A 13717-nucleotide genomic window follows, 5' to 3' on the forward strand; every position below is an offset into this window, starting at 1 on the left:
TTGAGATTTTGCAGGGTAAAGAATTTCAGGGCTATTTTCTGATGGAGACCTTGAGACCGGGGGATAAAAGTGAAAGATGAGATCAGAGTTAATTTTTCAGAAGGCTACAAAGGACACCGATAAAAATACATAGTTGTGGTCTAAAAGAAACAGCTCATCATGTGTGTAGACCCGTATGTGGGGATGCGTGTGTGTGTGTGTGTGTGGGTGTGTGTGTACACAGAGATCAAGCGTGAAGCAACTTTGGGCAGGTTTCCTAAACTCTCCAAGTGTAAGGTTCCTGGTCTGTAAAATGGGGTGGTAATGGCATTGTTGCAAGGAATAAACTGGACGGGTATCCGAAAGCATTTTGGCCATGGCCTGGCATACAGCAGCATTCAATGGAGAGAGTGGAAGGATGTGCTCGCCGGAGTCAGCTCTCACTGTCATGAACATCCAAGACCTCCCCTCTCTTACAGTTCAGGTTCTAGCACCTTTAACAACTCCTTGGGCAAATCATTACAAATCTTTACAGGTATGACTTCATGTACAGACACCCACCCGTCCCTTCTCTCTTCCTTCCAACACCCCCCAGCTTAATGGCGTGTCCTCAAAGCTACTGACGCAGGGCAAACTAAGAAAGCTTTCAACAGACTGCATGCACACCTTTCAAAATCCACTACTTCTGCCTTTGCTTTTAGGTTTAGAAAAAAAATCTTGGCTCTTCTCTCAGAATCACTGAAATATTAGGTGTGTAGACAAAACACTTGCCTTTCCACTCTGCTTCTCATATTTCTCAGGCTCAGACATGGAAAGGCTCCTCGGGGTCTCAAGAGAGAATTTCCAGAGTGGTTAGTTTTGTTGGGTCTCTTTAGTATAAACTCAGCTGCCTGGTCAATCTTACTGTTGTGGATTTCCCCCGACCCCCATGCCTATTAAAACTAAACTTACTAACTTCTGGGTACATTTGTTATTTTTTGCCTTATCATTCATTATTAGTGCAAATAATTCTTTCCCTGCTCTGTTTTTTAAAAATCTTTATGGAGTCACTTTATGTACTCGTAAACCACAATCTTGTGTGTGTATGTGTGTGTGTTTGTGTGTGTGTGTGTGTGTATGTGTGTGTTTTAAGGATGCTCCTTTAAGACTACACATACTGAATTCCTTTCATTTTTTATCATAGGGCAGTCCTTCAGAACCCCTTATCATTTTAGTTGCCCTTTTTGCTTTGGCAAAAATATAAGACTAAGGAGCTGAAAATTTTGTTCTCCTGCCTATTCAAACAGCATCCAGAAATCTGAAATAATTACCTCCTTTCTTAGTTGTAAAGGTTTTATTTAAGCTATGTTATACTAATGTGCAGTGGAGTTGAAAGCTTTAGGTCTGCAGTATTTGAAATGCTCAAATCCTAAGGCTTTGAAAAACGCTATTTCCTCCACGTTAATCATTCAGTGCTGACCATTATCAGTATACAAGGCTGATGGAATAATTTCACATTCAGAACATTATACATAGATATTCAAGGGAAAGAGGAATAGCTTCACATGGCTTTGCTTAATGGATCTACCTGTGACTTTACCTGTAACTGAACATGCAGCGGTATATTCATATATGGGCATATATGAATATGTAATTCATATATGGAAATTATCACATGACAAATATTTTCAAAAACGCTTGATATCATCTGTTACTTTAAGAATGAAAGCTTTCCATATAAATAATCTGCCCTCCTAGCAAAGGGAAAGGAAATCAAGCAAAGAGGGAATCTTTCTAAAATGTCCTATCATTGGAAGTAAATTATCATAACATTTATCTACTAGTTTGTTTCTTTTAGAAGGTATATTCCAAATTGTTTATTTTTATCACTTTGAAAACTATTCATATTTTTACTTCTTGCATTTAGCTTCTAGCATGTTACAGATTTTTAAATGTTTTTGTATTAAGTTAGGGTTTGGTTTTAATTTCACTATGAATTGTGATCCATCCCTACATTCTCCAAATGGATTTTTAATGTTCATTAAATAATCACATTTGCATCACATATAGAGCTTGAAAGAGGTGATTCTATGAAAGATAAAGATTCAGTATTACCTAGCAATGAAAAACATTGGTCAAAGGTACATAAAAATCATATGCATAGGTAACAGTTCATTTTTTATATGATTTACTGTTTTAAGTTATTTTTGAGCCAAAGCTAGACAATATGCAATAAAAATCTCCAGTGCTAACAAAGCGTGAGAGGCAACAAGCTACCAAAAAAAATGAGAGGGGGGATTTAGTTTTTACACTGGCACTGATTCCAATTAAAATTAAATTAATCAGCTTTGGTAAATTTGGTGTTTACTGTCAGTATATTTTTAAAATATTAAAAATATTTTTATTTTCCTACTTTCTACTTTTTCAGAATGTGTACATGGAATGAATCCATCTAGAGACGTTCACGGTATGTTAGATTCCAAATTATATTTTTAACAAAATATGCACATTCATATATGCATATATGACATTTTATCCATGTATCGCTATAAATAACTCACGATATAAATTAACCAAATAATCAACACTTTTTTTTGCTGATTGAAAAATACTTAAAAGCTGTTTTCTATATTGTAAATGTCAAACATATAAAATGTTCCAATGAAACCTTAAAAGATACCCTCGGTTCTACAGCAGTTACCACAGGTGCATTCTGCTGTTTATTATTAAATGACTCTATTGAGTCATTTAATAATAAAAATGACTCTAAAAAAAAATAGAGCTTGGCTTCTATGTGTTATTACCTAGTTTATTACTTTTGCTATAGCAGTGCTAATGCAAAATTTTTATGAGAGTAAAATGTTTACTAAGCATCCATAATTTTTTTAAAGATTTAAAAAATTTTTTTCTCAGTTTGCTACTTGTGAGTTGTAAATTGATTTACAAAGTTAGTGAAATAGTCACATATCAACCACAGGATCCCATGGAAGTCATTACATAGAGGAAGGACATAATGGAAGAACTAAGGGATCTTGTCCGCAAAGTTATTAGACTTCAAAAGTGAAATAATCTCAAATCCACTGGGGGAAGGGGATGTTTAATTAAATTCCAATGTTGAAAACTGGGCAGTGTGTATTGTACATACATTAACATGTATGTTAGTCTTCAACAAAATTGTTCTCCCTCCCTGTGACATTAGTACAAACTGAAGCAGTTTGGTCCAGAACCACTAGCAAAATACATTCTCTGTATTTTTATTTTCATTAAAATAGTCACTGAAAGCAGAAATAATTCTTTTAGAAATATTACATTTTTAGAAAAGTAATTTTAGAAATATCATATTACAGAGGGGGATTTTAAGAGAATGGTTGAGTCTTATTTATTTTTGAGAGGGTTTTGAAAGAGGGAAAAATGTGAAATAGTTAGATATTTTCTGAGCCCTCCCCATAGTTATATATTTACCTAAAGTTGTAGAAAAAAATGTCAATAAGCTGTTGTTTCCTGGTGAAATTGTGTTTTTTTCTTCCAACTAACCAAATACTGCTTTTTAAGTTCACTGTGAAAACTTACATTTCATTCAGTCAGTTGATGAGCCTTTTTGAAATTTCCCCCATGCAGCAAATTTGGAAGAATCTGTCACACAGCATTCGCCCAACATACTACTTCGTTATATTTTTTGTATTGTATTATGACAAAAGTAGGTTTTAGTATTATTCCAGAGGAACACCAGGAGTGTATACTGTAATGTTTCCTTTCCTTTTCTCTTAAGAGAGGCAGGGAAAGGGAAATTCTATATCGCCCCTTAAATGAGCGCTTCTGGTGGAAATGAATTCTTCATTTCGTACATGGTTACTCAACTTCATAAACTATGTAAAAAGCCCTTCAGACTAAGGGGTTCCGGGTATCCTTTAGTTGAGCCCCATGCTGCCTGCTTTGCATTCATTTTAGTCCCTCGATAAGGAGGGGCAGTGTTGTTTGTTTCTGGTTTTCAAGCGTGCACCGCGCAACGCAGTTATAACCTGCGCAAAGTCTGGGGAGCCCCAAACGCCCGGTGGCCCGATTCAGAATAAATCAGCAAAAGCTTTCCTTGCTATTATCATCCGTGTCTGCGTTCGAACTCGGGATTCACTGGTTGAGACTCTGAGCTGAGCAGCGCGCTGCCCTTGAAAGGGTAAACCTGGTGCATCTACCGCTGTACCTTACTAAGGGAACTTGATCCCCGCCCGGGAGACCGCAGCGCAGGGTGCGCCCCGCAGCCCCTCGCAGGGTTTAGGGTTTCAGGCAAACGGTCGCAGCCCCAGAAGAGCCTTCTCTGACCTTTCCGAGCGGCAGCATACCCCAGACCGCTACATCTCCAGAGTCCCAGCCCCCGTCCGTGGGGGTCTACGGGGATGCACTTGGAGGCAGCCCCCAGGAGCGCTTGATCGGCTCTTAGGGAAATGCACTTGAGCTGAAGCAAAAAGATTTCACTCCGCCCGAACTCGCCTCTAGAGCGGGCAGCGTCGAGCCCGGACGCAGAGCGACTGTGGCCCCGGGCAGGAGGGGCGGCAGACAGGGAGGTTTGGGACTGCGCAGTATTTGGAATCCCTCGGCCCAGGTGGAGAGAGGACGTTTGGGGTCTTTACACCTGAAATGCGGCTTCTTCAAAATTACTTTTAAAGAAAAATACAAAGGCGTTTTCTGAGACCCCAGACCCATGAAAACAAAATGCAGCTGGGTCCTGGGAGCTCCCAGACGTCCCGGGTTTTCCGGAGCGAGGGGCGCGAGGGGACCGGCCCACGTGGGGAGAAGCCGGGCAGGATGGAGGGCGCCCGGGACGCCTGCAGCACCGACGGCCTGGGACCGGCCGACGGCGGGGTTCGGGCAAAGGGGTTTCGAGAAGAGACCCTAACGCGCGCCGGCCGGGACAGCCAGGACCCCTGGCCGAGGGTTCCCTGGCCGCCAGCTGCGCTGCCGGTATAGCGGGTGGTGTGTGGGGGCGGGAATGCCGCGCAGGCTGGCTTGGGCGGTCATTTCCTGTCGTTTCTTCCCCAACTGAAGTTCGTACAGGAGACCCAAAGGCCGCGAGAAGGCCGGCAGAGCCCCGCGCCGTCGGGGGCGTTCCCCGGCGCGCTGCAAGGCCACTAGGCGCCCGGGGCGGCGAGCGAGGGCGGCTGCTGCCCCCTAGCGTCCGCCCTGAGCCCGCGGTCCGCAGCACCTCCCGGCCTCTTTGGGCGTGGGGCGAGGGAAGCTGCCTGGGCGCCCGGAAAGGCCTGCGCGACTGGCTCGCCACGGCCCCTGCCTCCGGCAGGCCACAACGCCAGAGCCCGAGGAGAGTCCGAACCGGCGGCAGGGAGGGGACCCACGGGGGGAGGGCCAGAGACCCCCGCCCGGGGAGTCGACGGGGGGGGGGGGAGTGGGTGAGCGCCTCCCCCGAGGGAGGGAGCGGGTGGGCTCCGCGCGGAGGGGGGGAGCCCCGCGGCCGGGCGGGGGCGTGGCCCCTCTAAGCTCCGCGAAAATGCCCGCGGCGCCGCGGTGACTGGAGCGGGGGAAATTCCCGCCAGCGCGCAAAGCCGGGGTGGGTTTAACACCCGCGGCGGCTCGCGCGCGCGGGCAGGGAGCGGAGCCGGGGCCGTTTCCGGGTAGCCGGAGGTGGGTGGGGAGCGCGGGCGACCTGGGCCTAGCGAGGGAGCCGACGCTCCGAGGATGGGGAGCGAGCCGAGCGGATGCTTTCAACTTTCTTTCCAGTCGCTTGTTCTTTGGGGTCTAACTACGAAACTCCTTTGCTCGCCGCTAAACTCAATCAACCTGATTAAGGCGCGCTGCGTAATTAATCCGCAGCCCAGCCGCGGCGATAAAACACCAATTAAAGAAAACAAACCAAGAGAGAAAACTAAAAACATAAAAACCATGTTGTGGAGACCGACAACCGTCTGGCCTCATTAAGTGAATCTGCGCCACTTCGCCGCAGCTGCCAACGGGGCCGTGTGGGCGCGCTGAACGGCTCCCCGGCCGGGCCCTCGGCCCTCCGGCCCCCTCGCGGCCGAATCCCACCCACGCCGGGAAAGCAGAGTCTCGGCCGCGGCCGCGCAGCCTCGCGGCGGCCGATTCATCTCGATGGCTCGCGGGGCGCCTCCCTACGGCAGGTCTCCGGTCCCGGGCTGCTCGGGGCTCAGCAAGCTGCCCGAGTCCTCCCCAGGCCGGCAGGCCTCCTCTTCTCCACCTCCTCGGTCCCTGGACCGCGGCCGCCCCCGGCGAGGCCGTTCACTGCAGCCCCAAAGCAGGCGGCCACACAACCCCCCGTGTGTGCAAAGCCGCAGGGCCGCGGTCCGCACCGGGGCGGGGCCTGGGGCGAGCGTGGGAGCGTGTGCGTGTGTTCGTGTGTGTGCGTGGATGCGGATACGCAGGGAACGCCGGGTGGCAGCGGCGGCGGTGGACTCTCCACCCCGGCTGCGTACAGTAGCGCGCGGCGGCAGCGGGGGCGCGCGGGCCAATTCCAGGAGCCCGCGGCCGCGAGCCGCGCCCTGGCTGATACCGGAAAGGCCTGTGATTGGCCAGCGGCCGCCCCTATGCAAACGAGCTGAGGGAATGGAATTCCTCGGGCCGGGCTTACAGTAAAAGCACATTCATTTCCAGGCACTCTCATTCATAGAGCCAGCGGGCGCAGGCAGGACGGGCGCCCCGCGGCCTGACCCAGCCAGGGCACCACGCTGCCCGGCCCTGCGCCGGCAGGCACCTCTTCCCGGGGCTCCTGGGGACACCAGAAGAAAGTCAGTCTTTGCTGTTTCTCCTTGACCCGCGTCGGAGCTTCGATTTTTATTTTTCTTCTTTCTTTCTTACTTTTGAATGAACTGGTTTCTTGGCTGGATGGTTCAACTTCTTTCCTGGGTGTGAACTTTCACCCGGTTGTTTCCTTTGGCAACTGCTGGAGAAAGTGCGCTGTGCTTCGAGGCGAGTGGTGAAGTTGCGTGTGCGTGGCAGTGTGTGCGTGCTTGTGTAACGAGCCGCCCCGTCTGTTTCGATCTGCGCTGCGGAGCTTCCTCACAAGGCCCGCTCCACCTGCTGCGGTTACGCTGTGATCGTGGGTATTGGCGCGTCTGAGTAGTTAACCGGCCGACGCTGGGGCGACGTTGGAGGAAGATCGTCTAGTTACTGCCCAAGTCGGGGCTGACTCACCGCAGTCGATGCAGACAGCGGCTGGCTTCCGAAGAGTGCGTGCCTGCGTGCGTGTGACTCGGCTGCTGTTCACCTCCCACCAAACCACAGGACCAGCCGCAAACTTAACCAACATCCCCAAACCCGAGTTCTCAGATGTGGAGAGCTGAACTCTAGGTGTCATTGACTTGGACTTTTTTTTTTTTTTTTAAGATTAGCTTTTCTTTGAAAAGCTGAATTTTCCGAACTGAGCATTTTGCCAGAATTTATTGAGAACATGACAAGTACTTCTCGCCCAGCCCTTCTCCAACTACTGAAGCTGAGTTTCAAGGCTACTTAAAAAGAAAAAAAAAAAAAACCTGCAGCGAACAGTAATGGATTTCTGTTGTGTTTAAATTCTCTACAGATTGTGTTGTAAATATGTTATGAAGTAGAGCATATGTATATATTTTTATATATATATGTGTGCACATACATTAGCAGCAGGACCTTTGGAAGTCTCAGCTCTTGCTTTTGAGGACCGAAGCCAGTTTTGCATGATAAAAAGTGGCGCCGTATTTGGAAGACACTCCTCGTGTATTTTCTGTTGTGTTGGACTTTAGACAAAATTCACCTGGGAAAAATCTGACAGGCAATTAACTACTGGAACTTCCAAATTATGTATTTGCTGGTCCTTTTGCTCTCCGCATAAATATTTTAGGAAGTGTATGGGAATTTTGCCTCTGGGAACTTTGGTAACAGCCAAAGACTGAACTTAAAACTCTCAAAGCAAGACTCAGAAGAAGATCGCCTCCCTTGGCACTTGACTTTGGATTCTGGTCGCCCACTTTTTAAAGCACTGAGCGGTCAGTTGCTAAAGAGTCCTGCGTGGGTCTGAGGCCGATCGGCAAAACTAGAATTTTCCCCCTCCTGGACTGTTAGTAACTCTTAGTCTGCCCCCTTCCCCAGCCACCCCACAGCAATAAAGCTCCCTGAACTTGTATGTTGGTCTCCCGGGAGCTGCTTGCTGAAGATCCGCGCCCCTGTCGCCGTCTGGTAGGAGCTGTTTGCAGGGTCCTAACTCAATCGGCTTGTTGTGATGCGTATCCCCGTAGATGCCAGCACGAGCCGCCGCTTCACGCCGCCTTCCACCGCGCTGAGCCCGGGCAAGATGAGCGAGGCGCTGCCGCTGGGCGCCCCGGACGCCGGCGCCGCCCTGGCCGGCAAGCTGAGGAGCGGCGACCGCAGCATGGTGGAGGTGCTGGCCGACCACCCGGGCGAGCTGGTGCGCACCGACAGCCCCAACTTCCTGTGCTCTGTACTGCCCACGCACTGGCGTTGCAACAAGACCCTGCCCATCGCTTTCAAGGTACTCGGCCCGGAGCGGGTGGAGGGAGGACAGGCAGAGGCCGGTCGAGGCCGGGGAGATCGAGGAGGGCAGCGGCCAGGCAGGCGGGGCCGGGTTCTAGAAAGGGGCCGGCGCTGAGGCCTGTGGTCCATCCCCCTGCGCTCGGGAGACTGGGGATGCTGCGTTGCCGTGGCGACCCTCGAGGGACCCGCCTTAACCGGCCGCGGCGGCCTCCAAGGATGGCCGCAAAACTCAGGATGCCCCCAAAGACGTCCACTGAGGGCCGGCTGGACCTCTCCCCGGCAGGGGTCCTTAGCTTTGATCTAAAGTAGGAAAAGTTATAACCCAGCAGGGACAAGCCTGTCTGTCAGCTCCTCTGCTTCTCTCCCCGCCTCTGGCTTGACACCCAAACCATTCTGAGGGAGACGTCAGGAAATAAAATAGAGATACTTTTATACCTTCGGGTCAATGTAAATAAACTGACAAGGAAAACTGTCAAGGCTTTCCACTTCCACCCCCTCTTTAACAGCCCTGTAGGAATTAGCAGGTTCAAAGTCCACGGCGGGAGTAGTTAAGTTTGCAAAAGTTTTCTGAAGAGTTTTTTCGAGCTTCTAGGCTGCTCCTGCCAGAAGCCGCAAGTAGCGAATGCTCTTTCTTTGCCTGGTACCCCACTGAACGTTATCGCCGGCTCACCTAGCTTAAGCCCGGGGCAGCGGAAGGAGGCGAGGCTGTCTAGCGTGAGACGGCCGTCTAATCCGCCCGCTTTGCTGTTTGAGGAGGGGGCGGTGTGGACCGGGTAACTTCAGCCGAACAGCTTGAGAGGTCCTCGTTCACTTTTCACCCCTGATCTTGCCCTAGCTTTGAGCTCCCTATAAAAACCTTGGCCTTCAAAGGGGATACATAAACAACCCCGGGCGTTTTTAGACAACCACCGCCACCCTGGCAGCAAACAGCAGACATTTCATTTCGGCGGTGGGGATTCAGTTCTTCTGTCTTGGGTGAGTTGAAGAAGGGGCAGGCTTTTAAATACAATCAGTGCAGTCATTTCCGGTTCATTGCAGGGACTGAGGAAAGCAGGTGGGGGGGGGAAGCTGTAAAGATCAGCTACTCTTTTTTCTTAAAAAAAAAAAAATCTGGTTAAATAATTGTCCCCTTAAGAGGCGATTAATTTAATATAAGCTTTTTATGGTTCCAAGCCTGCGCTGGATCTTGAGTTAGTTACAATGAATAATGTTCACTTTTTTAAAAAAAAGTACTGTCAGAGTTCTTTATTTTTAAGCTTTACATACCTTCCAAACTTAGATTATGATTTCTAAAACAAACAGCCAAAAAAAGTGCAATTGTCTGTGTCTGTAGAATTGCCTCCGTTTTCTGAAAGCAGGAGTTTTTGAGGGGGATGAAAATGAGGATAAGTTTGAGCAGCCACTGGATGCTTTCCTGTCCCTTCCTCCGGCTCTGTACGTTTGGGTTAGGAGCCCATTTCAATTTGAAATCACTCTAATCCCTTTACATAAACAGACTCAGCAGGCAGACCTCCTCAGCTCTCCCTCAGTTCCAGAGGACCTGACAGGGATGGGCCCTGGGGTCACTTTCAGATAAGTACAGAGGGGAGGAGACAAGCTGATAATCAACCAAAGGGTCCTTTAAGACCGGGTGCTCTGGACACGCCAAGGGTGTGGGTTCTTAGGGATCTGTGGCTTCCTTTGGGATAAATCAAGTCTCTTCTGTATCTCTCCTCCTCTACTAGGGACCCACACCCCAAGCACTAAGTGATTAAGCGAGAATCTTCAGAAGTTAAAGCGATGTTGTTGCTCAAGCCACCACATGAAAGTATTTATTTTCTTCTAAAAGAATGAAAAAAAAATCATATAAATTGTTTTCATGAGCCATCAGGGAATTCCTTTTAGCGGAAATCTTAATAACCATAGAAGTTTCCGTTTTAAAATGACTTTTGACAAAATTCACTTTAAAAAAGATCCGTTTTACTGAGTGATCGTTTCTAGGTTAAAGATCAAGGTATAGATCTCTTGAGAAAAGTTCAAGTGGGTCTTGAGAACATTTGGGGCAAAGGCAAGGACAGCAGAGGAATCAGACCCCTCGATGAATAATCTGTCTCCACTCCCGTCCCCATAAAGAGGGGCCTCTTTCGGAAGGAGACCTGCTCTTTGCATAACGGAAGGAGCAGGCAAATTTTCCAGGGAGGCAACAGGCGCAAAGATTAGGGATAAAGCAAGCTAAACTTGAAAAAAATGACTGTATCCGGCTTGATTCATTCACTGTGTGTCCCTGAATCCAGTCTGTACTCACCTTCCACCACCTACCTCCCAAGCAGTTTCTATAGAAATTATTACTTTAAAATTTGGATCTTGTATAAGCCTCAGACAATCTCTTTAAGAAGTTAATCAGTAAAGAATTATTACATTCCCTGTATTAAGGAGGAGAAAATGAAAACCAGTGATAAAGTCTCATGATAGATGAAAAGAGCATTGAAGTGATTCTTTAGGAGTCTTCTGAATACGTGTAAATCCTCAGCTTTAATCTTTGAAACTAAAGGGAGATTTCAAGTTATGAATTTTCCTTAAAATAGATTACAGTCATCCTAATTGCTTATCCTGGACCCCAAAGTGCCCCCCACCTTCTCCCACGAAACACCTTTATTTTTCAGCCTAGAAGAGATCTATTATTTTGCTACCGAGAAAATCTTAAATTTGCTACTGTTACCCGTTATTTACAGAAGCAGCCAAAAAGGCTGTTTGGATGACTTAGGATATATTTTGTAAGACTATAATATTAAAGTTCATTTAGGCCCTGGTACACCAGAGTCCAAAGGCATAAACACGCCTTCAGCAAGTTCAGAGGCCTTGGGCACTGATAGTAATATTCTTTTCATAGGAAAGAAAGGAGTAATGTTTGTGTCAGCAAGATCGTGGTCCCCTAGCTATGCATTAAATATCATCTCAGCTGAATGTTAAGCTCCACCCCACAGCTTTCTTTATAACACTGGAAAATTAAGGGATTTGAAATAAATGAATTGTGACTGTAATTTCAACCTAATTAGAGTTAGTTTAAAATGCCAATTTGAACTGTGAACAGGCCGACCAAGAGCAGTGTGGGAAGGTTCTGTAACATAGACGAGGCTTGATATTTTGCCCAACTTCCTGATACTTTAAAAACAGAGAAGTAAAAAAAAAAAAATGAGCTATCCTTTGGCCAGCAAGTCCCTTCTTGTCTGTTTGGTCTGTGTTAAAATGTAAATGTTTGTGTTTCCTTACCTATTGTTTATAGCTTTTCATTCCAGTTGCTTCTCTTTCTCTGTTTGAAGTTAGATTTTTTTTCAAAAATCTCTGCATATTGCCTATCAATGATCAAATCTGTATCAAATTAATAGACACGTTAGTTTTAAATTTAAATTCTTTTTCCTAGTCTAAGAATGCTTGCTAATAATTAGATGATATACTTTATTAATGTAATATTCCTGGATTTAATATTCTTTCCCTTCCCCCCACCATGAAAAATCGATGAAAGGCCAAGTAAATGATCTTTGAGCCCCGAAATACCTTTGACTCCTGCTACAGTTTAAAAAAAGGGAAAAGAAGGAGTTAAACTCCTGATTTGTTTAGTCTTAAATTCCAGCATCAACAGCATTTTCTTGTTTAGCCACCATGATTATTTTACTCTCTATTTGTTTCTATTTGGTGTTGTCCTCATGAATTTGCCGTATTACTGACGAGGATCGTTTTGGAAAGATGAGTGAGGCACAGTCATGGAGCCTGTGAGAGGGGCCAGTAGGATGAAGGTGATTTAGAAAACATTTGGTAGTTATAAAACAAGATTTATTTATTTTAACCTATTTAACCAACAATGACTTATTCAGTTGGAAAACCATGTGGTTGATCCGGTCCCTGTATGCTTACTGAATGTGGAATTAAAATAGAGATGCCAGGTCATCACAGGGAGATGGGGAAAAGGGAGTAAAAATATGTTTTCAAGGAGGACATTTCAACATTGTGGGCTAATTTTACAGAGGGAAGTGAAAACAGTGGGGAAAAAAAGGACGGGGGATTTTTAAGAGACTGAGAAAAGCAGAATAAAGTAAGTATATTTTATGGGAATAGAAAAAACGGTAACAATAACTAAATAACTGATCAAGGAGATTTATTTCAGTAATATTTTTGAAACAAAAGGGAATTGTCATATTACTGCTCTTAACTAAACAGCAACAAACATACTAATAGTGGGCTCTAAATACCTAATTAGAGGGTGCTTGGGGAAGAAATAGCTGTGTTTTTAAATTTCCTTTATAGAAAACATGTCCATTTGGATGGAAAGAAAGATAAGAGTGCAAGTTGGATAAAATAGATGAAGAACATACCTACCTATTGCTGTGAGAATTGATTCTCCTGGTGTAGTCCTGGGGTTGGAAGTACATCCACCCCTTATAGTGAGTTGGTTCATTTTCCCCATCGTACTCCTTAGAATCCAAGAGCCACAGCATCCTCGGGAATAAAAACAATAGATGGTCATCTGGATGACACAGAGAAAGGGTGATGACGAAGCAGGCAATGAAGATGGGAATTTAGAGAAACGTGGCTTTTGTATCATACAAGGGAGCCTGTGGCAGCCTTATTTACAGACAGAAAAAGAGGACTGAAGTATAGGTGTTACCCCCCCAAATTATGTAGCAAATATTAGGTAAAAATGGGGAGGTGGAAAACAGAAGGAGGAATAATCACTGTAGAATGCTTTATTATCACAGCTCAAAACCAAAACCCCCAAAACGATTATATAATTGGAATGATGAGCACACATTTCACTAGAGACTGAGAAAGTACCATAAGGGGTATCGCAAGTGATAGGAATACGCAGAGCTTGGGGCATCTTGATTTGAAATTCTACAACTACCTTAAAAAACACAAACAATGGGACTATAGCTAAGAATAAATGTTTTGATCAAGAAAATAGTTTCTAGAAGGGTCAAATGATGATCAAGAAATGGATACTACTGCAGGAAGCATCTTTGGGCCATGCCCTTTAAAGCATTTTACCTTGAAATTGCTGCTTTTTTTTTTTTTTTTACCTAAGTGTCAAAAAATATGTATTTACTGGTTGACTTTAGTAGTTCTGATAGAAATCCATTCACATTCAGTTACATTGAAGGAATTCTTCTTCAAGATCAACTGGGTTTGGAGAAAACCTCAGTCATCTATAAGGTCCCAAGTTAACACATCTCTGGGACTCACAGATATAAAAATGCGACATAGTTCCGCTCCTGAATTCAGAGGGGCGCATCCAAGTGAG

At 46.1% G+C, this 13717-nt stretch overlaps 1 protein-coding gene across 4 annotated transcripts in view; it reads left to right on the forward strand.

Moving 5' to 3' along the window:
- The window catches only part of RUNX1 (RUNX family transcription factor 1), a 246394-nt gene that overhangs the window by 146278 nt on the left and 86399 nt on the right, over positions 1-13717 (forward strand). For 3 of the 4 annotated variants that reach the window (XM_022552945.3, XM_022552943.2, XM_089910276.1), the window contains 2 exons: positions 2387-2425; positions 8187-8440. In XM_022552945.3, coding sequence (XP_022408653.1) covers positions 2387-2425; positions 8187-8440 — 293 coding nt within the window. The remainder of the gene's footprint in view (positions 1-2386; positions 2426-8186; positions 8441-13717) is intronic. The other variant, XM_022552944.3, reaches the window with a different exon arrangement.

Source organism: Delphinapterus leucas, chromosome 4 (genome assembly GCF_059928025.1).
Source record: "Delphinapterus leucas isolate spDelLeu-1000000601 "Yukka" chromosome 4, BTC_Dleu_Yukka2, whole genome shotgun sequence".
In the NCBI taxonomy this organism is placed as follows: Eukaryota; Metazoa; Chordata; class Mammalia; order Artiodactyla; family Monodontidae; genus Delphinapterus; species Delphinapterus leucas.